The sequence below is a fragment of the Leuciscus leuciscus genome (genome assembly GCF_965113295.1).
Source record: "Leuciscus leuciscus genome assembly, chromosome: 9".
In the NCBI taxonomy this organism is placed as follows: domain Eukaryota; kingdom Metazoa; phylum Chordata; class Actinopteri; order Cypriniformes; family Leuciscidae; genus Leuciscus; species Leuciscus leuciscus.
The window spans coordinates 32,056,860-32,083,701 of record NC_138733.1 but is presented as its reverse complement, the minus strand read 5'-3'; the positions used below and the strand labels follow the sequence as shown (position 1 = coordinate 32,083,701).

At 36.7% G+C, this 26,842-nt stretch overlaps 1 protein-coding gene across 1 annotated transcript in view; it reads left to right on the top strand.

Moving 5' to 3' along the window:
* Nucleotides 1–26,842, top strand: part of slc36a4 (solute carrier family 36 member 4) — a 33,589-nt gene that overhangs the window by 3,149 nt on the left and 3,598 nt on the right. The window contains exons 3-11 of the mRNA XM_082180937.1: nt 1–27; nt 247–337; nt 943–1,031; nt 8,459–8,554; nt 12,373–12,457; nt 12,669–12,923; nt 15,381–15,479; nt 18,498–18,667; nt 19,751–19,920. The exon at nt 1–27 is cut by the window's left edge and continues 70 nt beyond it. Of these exons, the coding sequence (XP_082037063.1) occupies nt 1–27; nt 247–337; nt 943–1,031; nt 8,459–8,554; nt 12,373–12,457; nt 12,669–12,923; nt 15,381–15,479; nt 18,498–18,667; nt 19,751–19,920 (1,082 nt within the window). The remainder of the gene's footprint in view (nt 28–246; nt 338–942; nt 1,032–8,458; nt 8,555–12,372; nt 12,458–12,668; nt 12,924–15,380; nt 15,480–18,497; nt 18,668–19,750; nt 19,921–26,842) is intronic.

The window sequence follows — 26,842 nt, the reverse complement described above, 5'->3', positions numbered from 1 at the left end:
TTCAGAGCATCTGCCTCGAGGAATCACGTGAGTCACAGTCAGGGTTACTTTTGTAGTTTTGGGTTGACACTCATCAGGTGTTTGTTTGCAAACAGTAATTTTGTCTGTAACAAAAAATTTGTGTGTGTGTGTGTATATATAAACAGCATACTCTCATATTACATTATGTATATTATACCATAATCTCTGACATCTGTCTGCCGGAAATAACCACATTGGTGTGGATCTGTTTTCTCTACTCTTCAGGTTTACTCAAACCCTCCTGCATCTTTTGAAGGGGAACATCGGCACAGGGTTGCTTGGGCTTCCTCTGGCGGTGAAGAATGCTGGGATAGTGGTACGTAGCATCTCTGCTTCTTCTGTGAAGGCGCGTGAACGATAAACCCGATCTTGATCAGTTTCTGTTACATACAGACCATTTCTTTGCTGCTTCTCAAACTGAGCCTGAATCCGAATCCTGAATCCGAAGCTTCAGACTGTTAGTAAAACCACTTGCAGACTGTAAAAACATGAAATGCTTTAGGGAGCATTTAACTGCATTTGTTGATGCCCAAAAAAATACAATTGCGGCTTTATTGCCCCTGTAATTGGCTTTGTTTGTTTTCACCATCATATCCTGATACTGACTGTTTAATGGGTGGACGACAGGTTAAAAAACTAGTCAGACTGGTTTACAAACTAAACTGTGTGACTGTATTGTGTGCTGACTGCCAAATTTGTTCGTAAGAATGTCAGTCCACACATTTTATTGCTATCATAAAGCTTTAGTACAGTATGTAGGCAAAGTTCATGTTGAGAGAGAATGAGAGCGATAAAGCTTTATTGCTCTGGAAGACATTACTGTTGGTCACTAAAAACAGATATTATCTTTTAAAACGGTTGATGTGTTTTAAAGTGTCTAAACCGCATTAGACTGAACATGGTTCTCTGTTTTTCCTCAAGCTCGGTCCGGTTAGTCTGGTACTGATGGGTGTGGTGTGTCTTCACTGCATGCACATCCTGGTCAACTGCAGCCATCAGCTCAGTGAACGGTAAGAGTCCACCAATCACAGCCCACCGTCTCAGTCACCACAGCCAATCACATTTCAGCTCACTTTTTTTTAAATGAACACTCGGTCCTGGTAGGGATGGGCGATACCACTTATTTTGTTTTCGATACGATACGATACTTTCAAGGCCAGTATTGCCAATACCGATACGATACCTCTAAACTGAACTTTACAATTTTTACATTTCTTAAATGATTGAACTACTAAGAGTAAAATGGGTAATGATACCCACTTAACATTATATTTGAAAGGCATTTTAACATTTAATACGCCTTAATTGGAACTTATTAGAATATCTTTTTTGTTTACACATGGTTAAAATGTTTACTTGTAGTGGTAACCATGGAAATCTACATATTACTTTAGGCGTAGTTGAACTATAGTCACTGTAATGTTCATTTTCATAAGGGACTGCCAGTGACAGGCTGTTGCACCCATAAAATGCAACTTTTTTTCATTCTGACAGTGTATGTTTTATATTCAAATTAGTTACAGAATAGAACATCAGTATGTTGTTTATTTTAACATTCAATTTAAAACAATGTAATTGCACAGACCATGTAGGATACAATTTATTGTAAAATAGCTCGAGATGTTTTTCTGTCTTCTGTTAAGCATTGTTCTGGGCTGCGTTTCCCAAAAGCATCAATGGTTTCTTATGATACTTTTGGCAAACGCAGCCCTGTTTGAATGCTGGCAGTGTGTGAACGCTCTCTGTGATTTGATTGGTTCTGACTTGTAGCATTTGCGTGTTCAGATGAGCAGGAAAATAGTTCTACCACACAATTCTTCACTAACATTGGTTATTCATCCAATTCAATGCATATTGTACGCATTAAATTTCTTGTCAAATAAACAAAATAACGGGTAAAAAACCAAACACTGTAGTATCAATATTTTTATTTGAGTATCGATACTCGACGTCAGTATCGATACTTCATATCAATACGCCCATCCCTAAGTCCTGGCATGATTTAAGGTGTAGGTCAGTGGTTCCTAAACTGGGGTAAGAAAACAAAATGCTGAGTTTTGCCTCGGTTTTAATAACATTAAAACCGAGCATGTATTTTCTAACAGGTAAAATGCTGTCTCTAGTGTAAAAACGGGAAAATGGTAGTGCCGTAAAATGTCAAATACATGACATCCAATCAATTTTTCTGACTACATCCACAAGCAGCGTGCATATGATAGGTTGTGTCTAGAGTCTGCTGCCTCAGCAAATCACACTATATTATTGCTGTTCTCGATAATGTACCTTTTGTAAAAAGTGCGGATTTAGCACTTACTAGCATGAAGAACAAATATAGACAGAATGTGAATAGAGATCGATTTAAACTCTCTTCGATACATGTGAGTTTAGGTTTTCAATGTTGATCATATATTATACAATCAAGAATTTTCCCAAATATCCACACGATTGCAAATGTGACTGATTTTATACAACAGTTCAACAAACAAAAAGGTAATATTAAGTGATGTTTATTTTAAGCCGTATTGTCAGTATTTTTTGCTTTATTTTGCAATGAAATTATTTGGTGAATGAATCTGTGGTTTTGAACGAATCGGGAGAGTCAATGATTCAATGAATTCATAAATACAGCCACTTGTTTCGTTACTAAATGAATTAATCATTCATTAAGACCGCCACCTACTGGCGGTTTGTTTAATTTCTAAAAGTATCACTTCGTTTTTTTACCATCATATTAAACTAATTGTTTTCTTCAAAACATTCTCATAACATTATTTACGCCATTTTAATTGCATTCATGCCACCTCTGAGCAGCATTAAACGGTGTGTAAATACATCCAGATGCAGCTTGTGCCACTGCAGTGCAAAAATGGCTTTTGTTGATACTGATTTCATTTGATTGAAATTGTTTAATTTATTGGTTTTATTTATTATATTAATTAAATTAATGGAATTTTAAGAATTTGACATAAAACATGACATAAATATAAGGCAGCTGCTATTTGCAAATGTGTAAATATCAACTAGATTCTATATACACTAAGTGACAACAGCATATTTTCTTACAATCTATCACTATTTACAATATGTAAAAATAGCAGTATTTTCTTTGCAATAAGTGTAAAAAGTAGTTAATGATAATTATACTTAAAAATAGTGGCACATACTATTTGTACCTCAGTGTTGTTGTACATTAAACAGTATGCAATAATAACGTGTAAATAATTATATTTATTAATATTATTAAATAATGCCGCCTTATTGGGATAATAAAGCCCTCCTTACACCTGCCCCTAACCGATAAACCTTATTTTTTCCACTTTTAGAATATTCAATTTCTTCATTTTTATTGAAAATAAAGGCCTTTCCAATCTGATATTCGATGGGAAAAGGGAGTAAAGCGAGTCTGTTTTGCGTCAAAACTTTCTGCCACGCGCCTTACCCCAACACTATTGCTAATGTGGACAATCCAGCGTCTTCCGTAATTTTGTCTGGCACAAGATATGGAGCAGATAAATCTAAAGACAAATGCCGAATAGAGGAGAGTCTGCTGACAAAAAGAGAACGAGACAGAGCTCGTAATAAAACAAGAATCAACATTAGCTTTTCAGAGATGAAGAGAACTGAGGGATTTGAAATGTTGTAAAAGAGATGGTGTTTTTATTTCTCAACAGGTGAGTTATATTGAACAGATTAATTGCCATATGTAGCTCTCTAACAGAGTTGACTGTAAAGCATTATCTATTGTGTAGGGTAATTTCATTATGGTTGTTGTATCGCTGTGCTGGAATTTATTTTCAAGGAAGCGCTGTGTCTATTAATGGGTAAAGCTACAGTAACGTCTTCATGTAGTCAGCTTGAGATCCTTTCCATCTAAACTGGTTATATCTCTTAAACCTAGTATTGAATGTTTTATGAGAAGTAGGATCATTTCTCTCTCTATCTTGTTATGAGAAAGAACCATATGCAAAATGCATGCAGGTTTTTATTTTATTTTATTTTTTTTACATAGCGTACCTTTAATGTGGCAGATGACAAAATGGCAGCATGTGCTTATAATAAACAAAACAATATTGTGCGTTGTGTGGATGCTAATAGTATTGTTATAGTTTAATTATACTTCATAGATATCGTTCTTTATGTAAATGTGCCTTTACTTCCTGTCATTCTTTATTTAACCAGGTTAATAGACAAAAATAACCCCCGAAATACAAATTTCACACATAGCAGGTGTTCATCTAAGACTTTAGATAAAGCATCGCTCATTTCAGGTGACCAAAGGCAGAGTCCTGCACGGGTCTGGTTTTGTAAATCCGCACCCGCCCGTACCCGCAGTGCTTAAAGCCGCATCCGACCCGTTTTCCGACAGCAGCACTAATTAAAATCCGCACCCGACCCGTTTAAAATAGAACCGACCACCCGACCCGCAACCGAAATAAAATCAGTTTAGACTATCACATTATAGACACACTTACAAAATGTTTTATTGCCATGTCATACAGAAGTTATTACACGACAATTAACACAAGGACAACTTCAGCCGAAGCTGTCAAAAGGCCGGTACATGAAGAACATGGCTAACGTTACCACAAAACTGAGTAGCCTTAACATTTAACCAATCGAACAGTCGCGGCTACAACACTATATCTGCCACGCAATTTCGTCTAGCCTACATTTGACAATTTTGGGTTCAAACACACCCTGCACACCACACATACTTAACAGTGTTAAATTTGAAAAATACTGTTCGATAGAACTGCTTGGTTTGTTACCACAGTTCCTGCGCGCTTCCTCATTCATGCTGTGATGAAGTTCCACATTTGCAGCAATCCAACACGCCTTTCACAATATTGTTTCTTCAGATAACTCCAAATTTCTCCCACACACTGGAATTTTTGATAATGTATTGTCGACAACTTTACAATCTCCTAGCTATTCTTTTCTTCAACTCCTCAGCATCCATCTCGACGACTGCAAGCAGATCGCGCGCACGGTTATGATTAATTTTTTAAAGTGAAAGTAGGTATAGAGACTCCTGGGAGGGCGTGGGCATAGGCGTCGATTTCGGTACCCACCAGATTTCGTCATGAGTCATTTTTTACCCAGTTTTTTCAGTTTTTTGGTATTAAGTGTTACATATTATTACTCATGTACATATTATCAGGGTGGCCGCGGGTCCTTAAAATGTCTTAAATAAAGTTTTCCTAATAAAAGGCCTTAAAAAGTATTAAAATGTCTTAAATTCAGATTCGATAGGTCTTAAATATTTCTGGTCACATTACCGCTAAAATTTCTCCAGTCTGACGGACCTAATGTCCGTCAAATAACCAGTGAAGCATCGAATCGCGAGAATGATTCAGATTTTATTACATAAACAGCTATTGATAATGATAATGTAGGCTTCAAGAAATCAAAACAATGAGCATAACGGCACACATAAAAAAAACTCACAGAAGAAACATACTGATGTAAAAATTCAAAATGTTGATTTTTTAAAAATTTATAACGTGTGATATAGTTAAGTAACATAACATGACGGGAGCTATTTTGCTGAATATTCTCACGATTGCAAATGTTACATTGATTTTAGTTCAATAAACAAGTAATTCATATTAAATTATTTCAATTACTTAGGTTAAATATTAAATATACGTATGCAATATAATGTGCATTTCCATCACAGGTTTGGTCTTAAATTTAATTCAAAGTGGCATTAAAAAGGTCTTAAAAAGTCTTAAATTGAACTTGTTTATATCTGTAGACACCCTGATTATGCATATTTATTGCTCATCATAACCACTTAAAACTGTCAAAATATCTAACCAGAAATTTGGTGACCACTGATCGTTGTTTAGGTAGCCTACATTAAACCGTTAAGCTTTTTCCTACAAGCCTCAATGAAGCAGAAATGCTTAATGTTAGATAACGTCCATTATACGTCCATTTTTTTGACAGTTTTCAGTGGTTATGAGGAGCAATATGAGAGAGAAAATTTGGTGATCGTTGTTTAGGTACATTAAACCACGTCATGTCATTGTCAACATGGTACTTATGAAGCAGAATAGTGGGTCATATGTCTAATGCTTTTTGGAAACTTAAGGCTTTCTTCTTCATAAAACGAGTCGGACGTCATCACATTTTTGTATACATTTTTATTTATTTACATTAGTAAGCTACAGGACATCATCTATCAAAACATGACCTGCACGAAGGAGAAAAGAAATGAATGCGTCTCTGTCCCCAGCACATTTCAAACCAAACTGACGCCCATGGGCGTGGGCACAAATAAACTGATGTGGATTTTAAATTATTTGATCAACTTGAAAAACAGGCATATTTTTGTAGATGTGTTCCTAAAAATATGCATTTATTTTTACGTTTGCACGTGATTGTTTTAAAGCTGTTTTTAGACCCGTGTTTCCCCCGTGTCCGACCCGACCCGCACCCGTATCCGACACAGCTGGATATTTCTCACCCGTTTGAGCCAAATTACCCGAACCCGTGCAGGACTCTGACCAAAGGTGACTTTTAGATGATTGTGGCCCTCTGCTGGAGCACATGTGAGAGATGTCCCCCTTTTCTTTGAAATTCTAAACGGATGTTTGATACTGATACTGGTGGTGATGGAAAACCAAAGCAAGCGTGCGTGCAGTGAGCATTTGACAGCGGCGCTCTGGGATAAAGTGATTCCCATGACCACGTGTGGCATTTGAAATATTCCCCAATGGAAGGGGCGACCTAAAAACCAACCTCATTAGGTATTCATATAAACGTGAGAGGCTTGGGTTGTTTGTAAAATTAGAAGTGTGCGTACATATTCTGTATTCTGAATGTAGCAGCTGCTAGCGTATGGACAGCCTGAATATCTGTCGGTGTGTTCACACTTTAAAAAACGCAATTTCTTGCATGCATTCCAGCTTTAAACGCTTTCAAAGGGCTCTCCCTCGGGTCTGAGTACAGGAAGCGGCAGAATGCTGCATCAGTCACATGTGGGCAGGGTGTTTTTTACAAAGTGTGCCAGTATTACAGTTCGACTTCAGCTTCATCAATGTACTGCTGAGGATATACACACATATGCAAAGTATATGTCACACTTCAGTATATAATCACACTATCACTCATTCAATTGCTATTAAACCATTCAAGCATGATAAGATGCACAAAAAAAGAACCTGAATCTGTACTGGCGCTCTGTCTGAGCGACACACACACGACAAAAACACAAAATTATGCCAAATTGCCCGCTTTGTCGAGTATCCTCGTAACGTAAGCATAGTCTTAAATACATACAGTAAATATATTATTATATTGAGTTACATAGTCTTAAATGACCGTAAGAGTTGTGAGGCCATGGGATGTGTGTCGGATCTTAAAGTGACAGCAGCCTAATCAACCTGTTGCTGTCTGTTATTAATTTAAAGCAAAGAACAAAGACAAAGATAAAAACACTCACTGCTCTTGACTGAATAACTTTTCTAGCATTAATAAGGATATATTTAAATGATAATTTATGCATGGAGACTGATGTGTTTGATAACTTTATTCAATTTCTGTGTATTTTTCTACCTGTTAAATACCATCTTTGGATTTGGATTAACTGTGAAATTATTACAATATAAAAATATATTCAAAACTTTAATGTTAGGTGCGAGTAATCACGATTAATTACAGAATAATGTGTGATTAAAAAAAAAAAAAAAAAAATTGCAATCGATATTATTATTACAATTTAAACTAATCCTTTTCTTAGTATATTTTAAAATGTAATGTATTCCTGTGATCAAAGCTGGATTTTCAGCATCATTACTCCAGGCTTTAGTGTCACATGATCCTCCAGAAATCATTGTAATATGCTGATTTATTAAGAAACATTTCTGATTATTATCAATGTTGAAAACATGATACATTTTGTTGAATGTTGAAACCATGATAAAAAAAAATTCTTTGATGAATAAAGTTCAAAAGAACAGCATTTATTTGAATAGAAATCTTTTGTCACATTATTTATGTCTTTAAAATAATAATAATAATAATAATAATACATTTTATTTATAATGCGCTTTACTCACGTCTCACACCCAAAGCACTAACAAAGTAAAAGACAAGAAAACACACATAATACAATATAAAATCTCTCAATATTTTTTTTCTTAAAAATAGATTTTTTCTTTTTGAGGACATCACCAGGGAAGTATTGTTAGATTTAGCTTTGGGGGTCAATTTTGTCCCCAAAGTTGGGTCGAGTTACTCCAACAACAACCACATAAAATATAAAAATCACGTATAGTATGATGAAAAGTGTTTTGACCTCATTATTTTCCACCCTAGAATTACACAAAAAGCTGTTTTGTTTTCTGCACTGCTTTGCTCTTCAAGAATATTTCCCTGTTTTCCCCTTTCTCTGTCTCTGTCTGTCTCATTCCCGCATGTTCTCTCACAGGTTTAAGCGTTCCCCCCTCGGTTACAGCGAAACGGTTGCCGTTGCCATGGAGACCAGTTCCTCCCAGTGCCTCAGGAAAGGTGCTCATTTTGGGAGGTGAGCTATCCCATCATGCAGTTCATTGGCATGACAGCTTTACACCCCACTTGTGTGCATATGTGAGAGAGAGAGAGGGATGGCAAGAGGGCAAACGTCTGTGCTGGAATGAATACACTCATTAGAGTGCAGAGAGAGACAGGACGGTGCCTGCAGTGGTGTTTTCAGATCTGATGTCCCACACACACACACACACACACACAGAGAAACCTCGTGCCCTGAATCTTAAAAAGATCTGTCTTACTGGGAAATGTTGCCTCGTATTGTCATTGTTGAAAGATAATATCATGCATACTGAAAAATTAAACTAACAATACTACTGCTAATAAAAAAAGTAATAATAATAATAATAATATTACAATTATTATTAATAATATTGATTGAATAAATATTTTAATAACATTGTATGTAGCTTACATTGCATATAGTATATATAACAGAAACTTCTGTCCTTATCTACTCACCCTTGTGTGTTTACAAACCCATATGATTGTTTTTTGTGACACTTTAATGGTGCTTTTGCATCTTTTTCGAAGCTTGAAAGCTTCAGGTTTTATTCATGGCTATTGCACGGGAAAAGATTGTAGTCTCTAAATGTTCCCCTTTCAGTTAATTTTGAAAAAAGGAAGTCATATGGGTTTTGAACAACATGAGGTTGAGTAAATTATGACAATTTCCATTTAGTGTTGTTTTTTTAATTTTTTATTTACATACCTTTACATTTTTTATCATTTAACTTTTTATATTTGATTGAATTTTATTGAATAAATTTATAGTAATAATTTTTTTTTTTATATTTATATATTTCTAAATAATTAATTAGTATCGATGTGATGTGTCTTTCGTTTAGATGGCGATGGCGTTTTTGGGGCTTAAAAACGCAAAAAAGTGAAAACCACCCTCCAGAGTGGAAATCTTAAAAACGCTCCACCGTCGCTCCACCGTTCCCGTCTAAAGGGTAAAAACGCAAAAGTCTGCTAGACAGTGAAGGTTGTACGCAGGCGCGCAGACTTGGTGTTGTTGTGTGGCAGTGCTCCACATTGCCACCTAGCCGCCTGGAGTGCATACTACATTGAATTTCACACACTTTTGCGTCACCATATGCACGCAGATTTCCCCCCCATAACGCTCGTCTACACGCAGAATAAAAAGTGATAACGCAACACCACTTTTGCATTTTCTCTTCAGATCGTTTCCTTGTAAACATAGCCTTAGTTAGTAATTTTAGCACTTCAACTTGACGTTATTTCAATTAGCTGCCAAGACAACCTTTCTCATTTAAATCTAATATTTATATTTCGTCTTATTTCTCCTTTATTTTGATTTTTTTTTTTTAAAGGTTTCGATTTTTTTAGATTTTTTTTTATATATAGTTTCCATTTTTAGGTGAACTATTCCTTTAATTTAACTATCCCTTTAAATTTTTTAACAAAAATGAAGTACACTCTGGAATACTTGATTCTTATTGGTCAGTTGCTTCAGTCAAATATTTTTTCTATAATGCTAAACTGTATAATTGACCATTGTTGCACCTGATTCATGTCTCATATGTGACCCTGGACCACAAAACCAGTCTTATGTGTAATTTATGTATACATAAATTGAGATGTATACATCATCTGAAAGCTGAATACATAAGCTTTCCATTGATGTATGGTTTGTTAGGATAAGACAATATTTGGCCGAGATACAACTATTTGAACATCTGGAATCTGAGGGTGCAGAAAATCGAAATATTGAGAAAATCACTGTTAAAAAAGGACAACACTTAAGGTGTTTGGGGTCATTTTGACCCCAAACTTTTAAAGAGCAATTGCATAAGGAAATATAATTTTTTTATATGGAAAACTATATATCTTTTTTTTTTTTTACTTCTAAACTATCCATTTATGCTGTGTTTTTGTGGAAATTTAGAAGTTTTTTACCTATTTACTGCACAAATACATAACTAGGCCATAAATTGGCTCATGAAAAATGATTTTTAAAAGAAAAAATCACTTAAATGATGATCATAATTAAATATAAATAGTTTCTGGACATTGCTCTATGTGTTAGGGATAGAACACTGCCATCTAAAGGTTAGTTGAAAAACTTTATTTCTTATAGGAAAGGAATTAAAGTGCAATGGCCAAAGATATCCAATAGAGGGCCATAGAGAATCATTCATTCAACAAGCTTGTTCCATGTTGCATATGTGACATGTGTGTGTTTGTGTGTGTTTGTGTGTGTGTGTGTGTGTATGAGATAGAAAGTTCGTTCCACTTTGGGTTTATGCTCTAGGACCAGACCTTGATTTAAATGTAATTTTTTTTTAGATTTATGCCAGTTTTGTTTATTTTATTTGCCAATTTCTAAAAAAAATACTCTCTGTTGCAGTGACATACATGTGTGTGTTTGTGTGTGTTTGTGTGTGTGTGTGTATGAGATAGAAAGTTCGTTCCACTTTGGGTTTATGCTCTAGGACCAGACCTTGATTTAAATGTAATTTTTTTTAGATTTATGCCAGTTTTGTTTATTTTATTTGCCAATTTCTATAAAAATACTCTCTGTTGCAGTGACATACATGTGTGTGTTTGTGTGTGTTTGTGTGTGTGTGTGTGTGTGTGTGTATGAGATAGAAAGTTCGTTCCACTTTGGGTTTATGCTCTAGGACCAGACCTTGATTTAAATGTACATTTTTTTTACATTTATGCCAGTTTTGTTTATTTTATTTGCCAATTTCTATAAAAATACTCTCTGTTGCAGTGACATTCATGTGTGTGTTTGTGTGTGTGTGTGTATGAGATAGAAAGTTCGTTCCACTTTGGGTTTATGCTCTAGGACCAGACCTTGATTTAAATGTACATTTTTTTTACATTTATGCCAGTTTTGTTTATTTTATTTGCCAATTTCTATAAAAATACTCTCTGTTGCAGTGACATACATGTGTGTGTTTGTGTGTGTTTGTGTGTGTGTGTGTGTATGAGATAGAAAGTTCGTTCCACTTTGGGTTTATGCTCTAGGACCAGACCTTGATTTAAATGTAATTTCTTTTAGATTTATGCCAGTTTTGTTTATTTTATTTGCCAATTTCTGTAAAAATGCTCTCTGTTGCAAACACATACATTTGTGTGTTTGTGTGTGTGTGTGTGTGTGTGTGTGTGTGTGTGTGTGTGTGTGTGTGTGTGTGTGTGTGTGTGTGTATGAGATAGAAAGTTCGCTCTACTTTTTATTTATGCTCTAGGACCAGACCTTGGTTTCTATGTAGAAATTTTCAGATTTATAATGGATTTACTTTTATTTTTTTGACAAATAAAATAAAAAAAAGTCATTTTTTTCATTTTCCCATTCATTTTCAATGTGGGGTCATTTTGACCCCAAACACCTTAAAAGGTAAAAAAAAATTTACACACCTTTAGAACAACCAAATCAAGCCCAGTTTTTTTGTGCATGTTTAGATAGATTATTTAGGAAAAGTTCCAGAGTTTCATGCCCCTGAGATGAAGTTAACACTTTTAAAAAATGAAGGAAAAATCCATTGGGGTCTGTGAGACCCCAAACACTGATTAAAGGTTAAAGTTGTCCATTTCTATTGGCGATAGTGCTGCATCCATTCACAAAAATAAATGTTTTATATATTTAAGGTGGGAAATTTACAAAATATCTTCATGGAACATGATCTTTACTTAATATCCTAATGATTTTTGGCATAAAAGAACAATCTATAATTTTGACCCATACAATGTTTTGTTGGCTATTGCCACAAATATACCCGTGCAACATAAGACTGGTTTTGTTATCCAGGGTCACATATCACATATTATTAATATCTTTTACAGGCACCTGGTGAATTTCTTCCTGGTTTTGACCCAGCTGGGCTTCTGTAGCGTTTATTTTGTGTTCCTGGCCGAGAACATTAAACAGGTATGTGCGACAGTAGTGCTCCAAAATTTCATTTTCTCCATAGATGAGCAGATTTTCACTGTATGATCGAGCCAGAGCCAATGAAAACAAATGGAAAAAAACATTTCCAGAATGAAGACCATCAGCAGCCAGACAGAATCTGGCTTTAAACTTAACAGCCAATCAAATTTTTGTTTGGAATTAAGTCAAAGCTCAGTGTGTTCTTGTACAGGTGATGGAAGGAGCTCGTCCGAACACTTCCGCGGAGACCGTGCTGTTATACTCCAATAGCTCAGAGGAGGGCGCCGTCTCCCCAGACACTCCTTCTGCTGCGGGGCTGGATCTGCGGCTCTACATGGTCTTCCTCCTTCCCTTCATCATCGTGCTGACCTTCATCAGGGACCTGCGGAACATGGCCGTGCTCTCCGCCATCGCCAACCTCTGTATGGCCATCAGCCTCATCCTGATCTTCACATATATACTCCACGTAAGTGCGCGTGTGTCAATATAAGTTTCACTTACATAAGTGCGTGTAAGTTTGTGATTTCAAACCGAGTTTTTGCGACTGTCTTTGATTCACTGCAGTTTTAAAGGGTCATGAAACCCCCGATTTAAGCTGAAGTCTAGCTCACAGGGGGGGGAATGTCATCGCCAGTGGCCCATGCATATCGACTGTCACTAAAAATCAGTGGTAAAACGTGAGGAAATGCTAGATTTTTTTTTTTATAGCTGGCAAAGTTAAAGTCTAATGAAATACACGGACACCTTATTTTTGTCCTTTCAAAAGTAACTGAATGCCCTGCTACATATATTAGCCTACAGTAATCATAATTGTATTTAAAACATATAAATGTACATTTCTATGTATAATTATGTCATTATAAAATATATATTTGTTTATATACACACTATAAATGCATATATTTGAAAATAATAAATTTACCACTTAAAAAAAAAAAAAACGTTTTGTACAAAGCCTAGATCTACGCGCCCCCTGAACCCACATAATAAAGATGGACAGTGACATAGACATTTGCACACATTAAGCATACGTTCCATACAGTTGAGGTATTATCGAAATATCTAAATTTTAATAACGAGTGATTATTTAACAAAAGTCAAGTAAAACGGTCAGGGTTACATTTTAGACACACACACACACACACACACACACACACACACACACACACACCTCTGAAGCGATAGAAAAGTCCTCGGGACCGCATCACTCGCAAGACAAAACCTGCATTGGTGTACAAGGCCGAAGTCCACCATTCTCCAGTTGAATGGTTGCTACACACACATAGTTTAGATGTGTCCGTGGTTGATGGCCGGAGTCTAGCCCTGGGCCGGGCAGCATCGTGGGGAAAGATGCACTGGAACTTTTGCACCACGAAAACAAACGCGCGTCCCATCATTGCCTCTCTCATCTACTACGCGATATCACAGTTTTTGACATGTCTGTCATTGGAAAGTTCCACGTGGTGTCATGAATAATTAAGAGCAAGTGTCTTCTCATTGGATAAGAAAACCGATGAGTCATCAAAGTACTATAGGGACACGATGAAGATTTTAAACCCGGAAGATGAAAGTAGCGGAAAAAAACAATTTATATAAATGTAACCATTTTCCCACTACTATTAAATCTAATAGATGCTAACATGGTCTTCAATGGTGTTCAACACACATACCTCTGTCAAAATCTCAGAAAATATGGTTTAGGGTTTCATGACCCTTTGAGGAGAAAATACTCAGCAATGGTGTTGACTTATGAATTTGCACACGGTTTGTCTTAAAGCATATTAAAAAAAACACATTAGACATCATATAAACATTATGTAAACCTTGATTTAACCTTTAATATAATAATAAATATAACAAACAGTATATTTATGCATTTGGCAGATGCTTTTATCCAAAGCAAATTGCATTGTATTCATTGTATCATGTCTGGCCCATCTTATGATCCTGTCTTACTCGTGCTGTTCACTTTTCATATAATCAACACAGATGAAATAAAAAAAAAAAACATTATATTATGTAAACATAAATATGAAATATGATTTTAAATCATAAAATCTAGGCTATCACAGTTAACATCGCACCGGTTTAAAATGTGTAATTAAGACATGTTGGAAAAGGTGTTTATCTTTAATTTCCAATGTGAATATCAATGTATTCTCTTGAAAATGATTTATTGTCAAATGTGTGCTGAATGTGAACTCCTCTTAGGAATTTCACCATTCAATGTGAATTTATCTGAGAATAATTCTTAAATAAGAAAATCTATTCAGTGATTGGTCCATGCCAATATCGTCATCCAAAATCCCGTTTGTGGCACAGCAGAGTGTCGTGAATCATCTCTAAGCTTTAGTCCTACACTTCACTTAAATTACGACTGAGATGCTTGATCTTTTAACTTTAACTTTTAAGAGCAGCTTTGAGCCAAGAATTTTGTTTACTCTTTACAATTCTTAGCAGTGTTCTTGCGAGTAATTCTCAGAGGCTTGATAAATACGGGCCCAGGTCATAAGCTGCCCACGTGTAAATGAACACAGTTCAAGCAAATACATTTAATTTAAATAAATCACAGTCTTTGTGATTTGATAATCACATTAAGCCATATCGCGGTTTCGGTTTTATTTCATACTTGCACATTATTTCAGTCTCATATATCCACTTTTGTATTCAGAAATGCTCATTGTGCACGACTGATACAAGCCTGTGCATGCAAACTCTATGACATTGCATGAAGCCACCAAATCAGATTGGAGTCATTTTTCTATGCATCAAATTGTGAAGGCTGTGGGTGGGCTGGTATGTCTGAGCCTGACATTTGATCTTAAAATGTATTGTTCCTGTAAGTGTGTGTGCATATTTCAGCCTTTATACTAGAAAGAAAGACTGCAATTATAGTCATGTGAAACTATATATCTGTCCGTAGGATGTGAGCGATCCCAGAAGCCTGCCATATGCCTCCACATGGCGGAAGTTTCCCTTCTTCTTTGGAACAGCCATATTTGCTTTTGAGGGAATTGGAGTGGTGAGTTTATGATTCAGGTTTTATTTATTTGGTTTTGATACATCTACTATTTTTTATTGGTATTGAATAAATTAAGGTGTAATAATAAGAATGGACAATTCTCTTGCTTCGTCCACTATCATTTCATGTTTTCTTTCCCACTGAGCTTGTTTTAATGCGGTATGGGATTTCCTCTGCAAAGGTTACATTTCCATAAATATATTTTGGCAGATGCTTTTATCCATAGTGACTTAAGATATTTTCAGTGCAGTATTAATATTACAAAACAGTTTTTTTTGAATATTTTCTTCTTTAAAACAACTTAAAGGGGCTATATGTAAGAATATTCGTGTATTAATCTTTTTTTTTTTTTTTTTTTTTTTTGTCAGTGTGTGAAAAGTTTGTAACAAAACTTAAAAACGAGACTTCCTAGGTCGTCTTTGAAAGCTTGTACACTTATTTTTATGTGAAGCACTTATTTTTTCCCGGGAAAAACAAAAGGATGTGACGTTTACATGCTTCTGAGAGCCTCTCTTCCTTTCAGTGACACGTGAAACAAATGCTTATACAATGTTCAGGATAATAAAGATTAATTCAAACTATAGTCTATAGCCTCAAATGTACTTATTAATCAGACTATCATAACAGTAATTTTAATGACCTCATCTTCTGGTGAATAACAGAGCTTGTGCAAACATATCCACATCACTATGATCAGATGCTCTTAAAGGGATATTTCACTGCTCACTGCTTTCATATTTCACTGCTGGAAAGATGAATGTATATTTAAATTGGGTCATTTATGCAGTAGAAATGTGAAATTATTTTAGAAGTTGGTGCCTTTTACACCGTGTCCTAACTACACGCGACGCGATGAGATTCCAGCGACAGAAGCTGGAAGTCTGCCTGTAGACGCGACTGAGACGCCACAACGTCAATTAAAAATCACAGCCAATCAGAACAGCGTGTGGGCGGAGTCTCGCGGCAAGTGCACAGCACTAGAGTAATCTTGACGGAACTCGCAAGAAAATGGACACTAAAAGTAGCTACATAATCAACTTCACAAATATTACACCATTTAAAAAATACATAGGCTACTGAGTTACTAAAACAATCTTTGTCAAATAATACACTTGTTTGTTCACAGTTTTAACGTTCTTGTTTCCATTTGTTTAATTTCAAGATCTGAGGTGAACTATATCCATTGTTGCTTTTATCATACCTGCAAACTTGTCGCTTTTCGGCGACAATCGCCGTTTTCTTGGTCAATTGGGTCATTTACGTGAATCGCGTAGAACCGGAGAGTTTTTTGGGGGGGAACGACTTCACCGTCTCCAAACTAGGCGCTGTGTTGCTCTCTCTCCCTCGCACATATTAATCAAAATAAATCGACACGGTGGTAAAAGGTCGGAAGACCAAAGTTTCGTGTGGAGCATTCGGAGATTTTTTTCCCTGAATTATACTGCTGGGTGTGAATTGTGCTGAATAAGTTTCCTTATCTTCTCTGAAAAGCGTTCCGGACATTCAGCTGACATAAAACAACACTTTAATTAAACGAAATAAAACTATACAGTGATGAAATGTTTTCTATGTTGACAACTTGACACAAATCTTGAATGTCCATGTCCTAACTTCTGGGATAATCACACAACGCGCACGACACGTCCAATTCGCGAACTAATAATGACTCCTTTGAACCGATTCATTTTAATGAATCGTTAAAACAACTGATCTTTCCAACAGTGAACTCAGGAGACGTCTGAATCGGTGTATAACTAATCAGTAACACTTTACAATAAGGTTCTATTTATTACATACATTATATAAAAAGTACAGTTTGCTAACTCAAGCTTAAACTTTAAAATAAATAAAACCACTTTTTTTTAAAAGCATTTTAAACATTTTTCCACACAGTGCTATCAAGAATCGATAAGAGAATCGTTAAAGAATTGGATCGATAATCAGAATCGTCAGTGGCATTATTATTGATCAAATCTTATCAAATCCCATCCCTATGTGAAGACAGTAAAATTATAATCAAACATTAAAGAACATACATGTTTTTTAATATTTATTTTTTTTAAGAGTAAAAAGATGCTAACATGAGGTCTTATTGTGTCACTGTCAGTCTTGTTACATCAGTGCAAAACTAGGGTATGCAGATTAATTATTATTATTATACATCATTAATCAGCATCCATTGATTAATCCCATGGCATGTATATAAAAAAAAAAGTTAGTCTGCTCTAACTGCACGGAACTAGCTCCTACTACTGGCTGTAGTCTCTCATGCTAAATGACAATTTTTGCGTCATCTGAGGTTTTTTTCCAGACACACAATACAGAAATCTCTCGTCTCAGGGGGACATGAGGGAGGGAAGTTCGGTCATTCGAAAATACTACCGGGTTTCTACTGATACAAAGCTTAATGCTAATCGGTGAAGTATCCCTTTAACTGCTGTTTTCTCACCGCTGTCATTTTTGTTGTGTGTTAATTTTGTTATCGAGAGGGAAACGCACATTACATTTAAATATTCATCTAAATGTCGCTCTCAGCAGCGTGAACGCCGTCTGGATGTTCGTTAACAGTATTTCCAACTTTTTTTTACCCCTAAGTGAACAATGAAAAATAACTTCGCAGTGAGTATATCAGAGCCTTGAATCACGTTCAGTCTCTTATTGCTCGTGCTCACAAAACATGCAAGTTGCTAATAACAAGCGTTTCTGAATTCTACAAATAGCCCATTTAATGTACATTTATAATGCCATGCATTGGGTTGGTACCCTAGCATTACATTACAAAAAAGTAAACTCTACTGTAAGTAGGTGATGGTCAGAAGAGCGTAAGATGTCAAATTTACCATCAAAATCCATCCATTTCTATTGAAAAGTCAGAGACAATAGTGGTTTTTATTTTTCACAATTAGAGCAAATGGCAATGCAAAAATGATATTTGCCTTGGTCTCCGGAGTGTGCATGTGATGCCCGGAACAATGCTTCACCGATCAGTCTTCTGTATGTCCTGTTTTGTTTGTGTAGGTTCTTCCTTTAGAGAATCAAATGAGCGAACCGAAACGATTCCCTCAAGCCCTCAACATTGGCATGGGCGTCATCATCGTGCTTTACGTGACCCTGGCGACGCTAGGCTACCTCTGCTTCAGAGACGACATCAAAGGAAGCATCACACTCAACCTCCCGCATAATTCCTGGTAACATGCGCTCAAACTTGCTTAAAAAGTCATCGAAGTGGTGGTGTGGGTGAAAATATAATCACATATGCACATGCTCTGGCGCGTTAGTGCTCATGTGGGAAAAATGGGTTCAAGTCCGGCCTGCAACATGTTCCCATTCGACTCCCTTCTCATGCTTTTCCGTCCTCTCTCAACTACCTCTATACGTAAAAAGTGGCAAATGCTGAAAAATCTAAATGTAAAACGTCTCATCCGTCAAATCTGAGCGTCTGATTCAGATCAGTGTAGTTATCGCAGCACTCTTCCATAGTGGAGTTAAGAGAGAAATAATATAAAACTCCTCGTCCTCTGCGCTCACTGTAAGAAATGTCTCGAGTGATTGATCGCATTTCGGAGCGACTTAAGATTAAATTACCAAGAAATCAAAACCAGCTGCTTTCAAGTTTAGCTTTAACTAAAGGCTGCCATTTCCAACTAACTTCCATCGAGACTTTTATTAGCAGTTAATGTATTTCTAGATCTCATTAGCATCCTGTCAGCCGAGAACAGTCTGTCACCAGAGCCAATATCTGATTCAGCAAATCGGTTGCTGCCTTATAAAGCAGTGTGACATGCTTCTGAAACTGTTAAACAACGTTTTTTGAAAGAAACTAATGTATTATGCAAAGATGCATTCAATTGATCAGTAAAGACTTTTATATGGAAGTATGAATAAATCAGATGAATGCTGTTCATCAAAAAATCATGGACAAAAATTGCATCACAGTTTTTCACAAGAATATGAAGCAGCACAACTGTTTTCAACATTGATAATAATCAGAAATGTTTCTTGAGCATCAGATCATCATATTGGAATGATTTCTGAAGGATCATGTGACACTGAAGACTGAAGTAATGATGCTGAAAATTCTGCTTCAATCTCAGGAATAAATTACATTTGAAGTCAAAAAGTCATAGTCTCTGCATTGAGTTTCCTTTGAAGTCATGTGTTGAAATGGTGCATTGCATCACTGACATTCCTCTACCCGTAATTGCACATTCTATGATTTCTGATCTTTCTCTCTGTGTGTGTGTGTGTGTGTGTGTGTGTGTGTGTTGCAGGTCCAATCAGCTGGTGAAGGTCTTGTACTCGTTCGGCGTGTTTGTGAGTTTTGCAGTGCAGTTTTTCGTGCCGGCAGAGATTCTGGTTCCGCCTGTGTGTGAGCGCATCAGAAAGAGCTGGAGACAGACGGCTGATCTCAGCCTTAGAGCGGTGCTCGTCTGCCTCACCTGTGAGTGTACACACACACACACACACACACACACACGCACGCACAGACACACGAGCAGACAAACACACACACACGCGCGCACACACACACACACACACGCACGCACAGATACACGAGCAGACAAACACACAGACACACGCGCGCACACACACACACACTCGCATGCATACGTAAACACACAAACACACGCACGCACACACAACAGACACACACCAGCAGACAAACACATACGCACGCACGCACAGACAACCACGCATACATCCAGACACACACAACCACGCACACATACAGACACACATCCTCACACACACAGCCAAACACACAAAACAACGCACGCAAACACGTGCACACGTACACATAACGTGTAAAAGACAATAAAATTGTCACTTCCATGAAATTGTCATCAAATATTTGTAATAAAAATGGAAGTTGCTGCAGTCAGGGAGGAAACTGTGGCTCTTTTTTCCCTCCATCATAAATGACTTGAACCCAACAAACTCTGTCATGTTATTCGGCATTAGGACACTTCTGGGAGGGAATTAAACCAAATCATTCTGATGACAGACTTTGGCTCAAGCATTTCAGAACGACATTTGAGAAGCTGTGCGATGAAATCGGTCCACTGGTTAGTCCAGTTATCTAATCATCCACTTTTGAGGCAAAGTCATGTGACTTTTTTTGTTGTGCATCGAGGGATTTATTCAGTAAACGTGTTTCCATTGTTGTTTATGCACGTCGTCTTGAGTAAAAAAATTATCCGCCCCAATTCAGCGCATAAATTGTTTAAAATGTATTTGCATCTTGGCGTTTCTATAATTTTTTTATGAGATAACGTCTCAATTTTTTTGCAGAAAATAGGTGACTGGTAACATAGTTATAGTCACATCTTTTATAATGAAAGCAGTCCCAGAATGCATTGTGCCGAGCTCAATGACAACAAAAACCTCCAAGGTGGTGAATATGGGTTTGTTCTGCCTATATAGGAAGCTCATCGTATGCTTCTCCATCTTCATCATCCGCTTTGTTTCCCTCCTATATTATCTGAACTCGCTCCACCCATCCATCCGGTCGGTCTGTTTTTTTTCCCCCCATTCTTATCTTCTCCTCATCCTAATCCTCCCTCTAATATTCATTGGTGATGAGAGGCGAGATAGTGGAGGTTTGTACCCCTCCCAAAAATGATGGATGGATCCTGTGAACCATTGTAAACCTGAAGGTTTTTGGATTACTTTGATATATGTTTTTTATCTTTGGAAAAATTGAGTCTGCCACTGAACCGTGAACCACCCAGAGACCTAAAATATGAAAATAAATATTTGTTTAACACCGGCAGTCATGCAGGGACAAGTGAGAGAGCGTTGCTATGAAGAAAGAGAAGGAAAGAGGAAGAGAGCATGTAGCAAGAATTGTGTGCGCACGCCAGAGAGTGAATGGAAAAGTGAGTGATGGTGTGTTTTTGTATTCGAAACGGAGAAAAATGGAGTGAGACGGTGTGAAGACTGTGCAAGCCGATTTCATGTTATGTGTATATTGTATTCCATTTAATTTTGTTTCCAATTACCTTTCTATCAGTTTTTTTAAATATCTATCTATCTATCTATCTATCTATCTATCTATCTATCTATCTATCTATCTATCTATCTATCTATCTATCTATCTATTGTTCCATTTATCAGTCTTGTCCATCTATTGTTCCATTTACCAATCTTCCATTCCATTTCACAATCTACTGTTCGTTCCATTTATCATGTTCCATTTATCATTTATCACCGTTCCATTTATCATTTATCACCGTTCCATTTATATATCTATCGTTCCATTTATAATTATATGTAACTTTTCTATCATTTTAGCTATTTTCACCTCTATCATTCTCTCTAGCCGTCTACATTCTAGCTATCTTTATCATTCTAGCTTACTATCCGTTGTTCTATCTATTGTTATCATGATTTTACCTGTTGTTAATAGTAACCATCATTCTACCAGTTGGTCTAACCACCTATTGTTTTATGTATTGTTTTTGCTCTTTATCATTCTAGCAATTTTCTAGTGATCTATCTTTCTTGCAATCTACCATTCCAGCAATTTATATTGTTGTATCCATCTATCATTCTATGAAAATACAATCTTTCTTCCTTCCTTCCTTCCCTCCCCAGTGCCTCTGCTCACTATTCATTTGTCAGTCTTTTGTTCTCTCCATGTCTCTGGTCTCCTGGGACATATCACGTTCTCCACTTATAAGATTTATTTTATTGCATCCATGACTCTTTTTCTTTCGTCCTGACCTTTCAATCATTCGCTTCTCTCCGTCTCTCTTTTCCTCTCTCTGTTCAAAGGTTTAAGTTGCAACATGCCGTCATGAAAGAAACATGAATGCCTTGTTAATACATTTTTTAAAGAACAAAACTTAGTGGCGTTTTTAAAAACTTTTGAGTTAAATGTTCACGTTAATTCATTGCTAAACTACATTTATATTTCCGAATTATGCATTTCTGAGAAAAGCAATTGTCGGTGGGAAATTATGTTGGGTGGGACTTGATTTTATCCACTGGGGTTTGATTGGTTTATTGGCCAAGATATTATTGGTTAATATTATTTTCTCTGCCCACACAGCAGAAAAGTCATTTCAGAGGCAGAGAAAGTCATTACATTTTGATGAAAGATTATGAAAAAATATATATATATTTTCTTTACCATGAAATGCGCCGGTGAGCCATGTACAATGAGACTATGGACATTTATTAGGAAAGAAAATAGCAGGGTTCCTACTTTCTCGGAAATTATTGTAATTATTTAAATTAGAAATGGAAACAAAAGTAAAATAAAAATGTAAAAGGCCTGGAAAAAGTAATTGAATAAATACAATTTTGAAATCCTTCACGTCTTTGAAATTTCCATAATAAATATATAACTGTTTCTAGTTATGCACAGCTCTAAATAATTTATTTGCCTACAAATTGCTGTTTTTCAGTGCAAAACTTGAAAAGTATCTATAGACAGTTGGTCAAAAGGCATGGGAAGCCAGAAATGGGGTCATTCGTTTATATTATTCATTTAAATTTATTTACATATTTCTTAACTACTTTTTGTATCCATAAATTATGTATTAGTGTATTAGAGTCATATTTTTTATATACACAATTTTCTTTTTTTATGACTAATAATGATATAAAGTTTATGGATATAGAGTTTTAAGGATAAAAATAAATTAAAATGAACAATTTTTTTAAAAATAAATGTGTATATTTATATTATTTGTTTTTTATTTTCTCTTTAAACGGTATATCCATAAATAATAATATCACTATTAGTCATATCGCATGCATCAGCTGTGTTTTTCGGCTCTGTTGGACGCTTTTATGCTGCACATTTGTGATATGGATTGTGGTTATATCCACAGACACTGCAGATAATCTGCGGGTCGGTTGGGCAGAGTAATAAAAAGTAACAAACTGATTAATTACGGGTGGGTGGATGAGATAAATCATTAATGATGGAAATATTTCGTCTGGCAGTATTTTCAAGATTCTAAGCTACGCAGTTTCAAGGTCCACTTTTTCAAGCAACTATGGGGGCAAAACAGATCGGAGAGACATTTCAAAAAGCAGAATTAAGAACAAAGAAAAATGAAAAATGAAGTAGTTAACCAGGATCAGTCAAATGCTGGGTATATGATATGTAACTTCTGTGAAGCGCTGTTTATGACAAACTCATAAAGCCTATATCCAGCCTTTGCTTGGGCTGATCGGATTTAATTTCAGGAAGTTTCAGTGATGGAAACAGTGATATTCCCATTTAAGTTTGAAGGGAGTAAAGCCTGTGTTTAGGTTATAAGGAATTGCAATTTTGCCAAAGAAGAACTTTGACTTTAAAACAGCTTACTTCAGTGAAATATTTTCCCATATCATCACTCTTAACACAGAATTAGAATAACTGTAATGTGACGATCAGGTGAGGATATCTAAATCAGAAAAAATCATAGGTTCCGGTGACTGGCAGGTGGATGAGCTATTTTTAATAGCGGATTCAAGTGTAGTTAGAACTGATCTCCTCTGCGCATCGCTCTTCTGAGGAAGTTTTAGAAGAGACCCGTAGAAGTGCTGTTGGACAGGGGGGTAATGAGCTACGAAGGTTGCGGGTCCGTGGCCCGTGCTGGTAGATAAAAAGATGAAGTTCTTATTCTGTCACTCACCTATGCTGTCTTTTATCTCTCTCCGTGTTCTTTCTGCCTGATGTGCTTCCTCCCTCTTTTTCTGGCTCAAGGCCGTCACCCCCCCTGAGCACTGTGATTGATTACGGGTGCATTGTATGTATGGAGTGTGTTTGTGGCCGTCTTTTGTGGTGTGTGTGAGAGCTGGGGCAGAGTTGAGGGACTCATTCAGTGTCTGGTCATTTATCTCCGTCTTCCTGAAACTCTGTGAATTATTACCTGCCTGCCCTACGGAGACAGGCCCATCATGGAGCTCTCCGCTGAGGCCTGTCGCAGAGCTCCGTGATGGGGCTTATCATGCACCTGCACGCTGAGGCCCATCTCTGAGATTCCCAAAACGCCTCTGACTCAACCACTTTGTAGAAAGTTCACTGGTAACACAAACATTTCTGGTTCGATCCATACAAGAATCAAGTCACGTAACCCCAGGTTTCGACAGTTGTGGCCAAAAGTGATGTCCAGTCTAGGAAAATGTACCTCTTCACCCAAATAGTATTAAAAGTTTGTTAAAGATTATATAAGCATTGTGACAAGCAGGGTGAGGCCGAGAGCCATGGGAATGGAGCAAGGCCAGTGGCGCGAGTGTTAACTCTTTCTCCGCCAGTGTTTTTAAAAAATAGTTGCCAGCCACCGCCAGCATTTTTGGTCCTTTTATCAACACTTGAATCCAACACTGAGAACACACAGCACTCCCATTCTTTATCTTCATTAGTTTACAGTTTAACAGTTCTGTCTTACATGTTATTTGATAGAACTATTAAACAAAGAAAATAAACTGTATACAAAAAATTACTGAGTACCCTGTTGGTTACAGGGTTTACTTACTTTTTTTATTCATTCATTTGGGAAAAGATATGTTGTAAATTAAATATGAATTAGAAATATAAATGATATATCGGCCACCCTGCACTTTAAGATATCGGCATCGGGCAAAAAAAAAAAAAAAATTATATATATGTATGTATGGTTTAATCAAATGTGTATGGTCGTTAAAAACAAATATCCCTCCAGACATCACTTTTGGCCACTACTGTAGATCATTGTTATTTTGGTATTTATTTATCGAATTTCTTTTTATTTATTTTTTATGAATATACTGATATACGTTTAGAATTTTCCATTTTCTTTTAGTAAGCAGTTTTTTTTTATTTAGATAACATTTATTTCAAGTGACGATCATGTATGGTTTTAGTTAACAATAACATGCGATTGGACTGACTCTAAAACAAGTAAAATAAGTAACTTTTGCTTCATCAGAACTCATGTCACATTCATCTAATTATTATTCATGGTTGGTTATTTGTTTTGTTCGTTTTTAGATTTTCATTAATTTTTTGAACGTGGGTCCATGAGTTGGTGTTGGTTTATCTCTCATATCATGTACCGAACTGTCAAAACCTCTATCCTGAGGGTGGCAGTAGCACACAGAGACGAGAAACTGAAGCGTTCATGCGTGTTTGTGAGACAGTGTTCAGAATGCATGAGTGAGAGAGAGAGAGAGAATCGAGCGTGTGATATGTTACTGGTTTCTTTCTGAAACAGAGAGAAGGAGAGCAAGAGAGAAGATGTAGCTTAGAGAGCAGGTGTGTGTGACACTGAACACTAGAGCAGTGATTCTCAACCTTTTTTGGGTCAGCGCCTCCTATCCATTATTCAGGTCCCTTAATTGATTTCTAGCCCTTGCATTAGCTTTACTACTAGATATATTTATGGAGATGAGAAATATAAACTCGCCCTGTACAGCTATGATCAGCTGTTCGGCCGAGCTTTCGATGTTGTTACGGAAAGGCCGAAGCTGATCGGTTGTTTTTTGTCACATGACCTTGCGGTATTCTGAAAAGTTGAGATGTTTTCAACCGACCGCGTCGCTACTATTATGAGCGCGATTGCCGCGCGCCTACATTTGAAATAACGAATTTGCACGTGCATAAAACGCGATATGTGAACGGCCCCTGACTGGTTCGAGTCGGCACTCGGCACCGCTGCGGAGTAACACAGTACCTGCACAGTACCAAGACGCCTGCAATTGTATTTACTGCTAGAGCGCCAAAAGTTACAAACTGCAGCTTTCATATATAATTAAAAAGCATGTCACTAAAAGTCAAATAACAGATTTGATTTGATTGAACAGTGGATTAGTATCAGTTTCCTAGAGAGCATATATCAGTGTTAACGAAATGCAACAGTTACAAATTTGACATTCAATATTTAATCAACAGCAGCTGTACCGCGAACAGCCAGTCAGCAAACAAGAGGCAGTCTTATAAATTATTTTCAACGGAGAACATTAACAGGGAAAAAGCAGAATGATTTATCTGAACTTTCGAATTTCGAACTTTCAAAATTGATTTGTATATTAGTGTGAGCCCTGTGCTTGATGTTTTTCTGCTAATTGGAAAAATTTTTGGAAAAGCAAGAATCAGCAGCCTGATCTTTTGCCAGAGAGCCGGATACCACTGGGCATATTTGCCCCACATGCTGAGCCAGCCAGAGGTGCGAAACATAGCCTGGGCTTCGTCGTCGCACTGGATGTCGATAAGATGCTCCTGAATAGCGGGCTCGCATTCGATCACATCCGTTTGAAAGGGCTGCACAACCCAACTGGGAACATAAAGGTTAAGGAGGTCTCTGAAGCGGATCTCCAGGTCGGCCTTAACCATCCTCAGGTGGTCAGTGTAAACTATGAGGAGGTCATGGGTAAGAGCCTCAGAC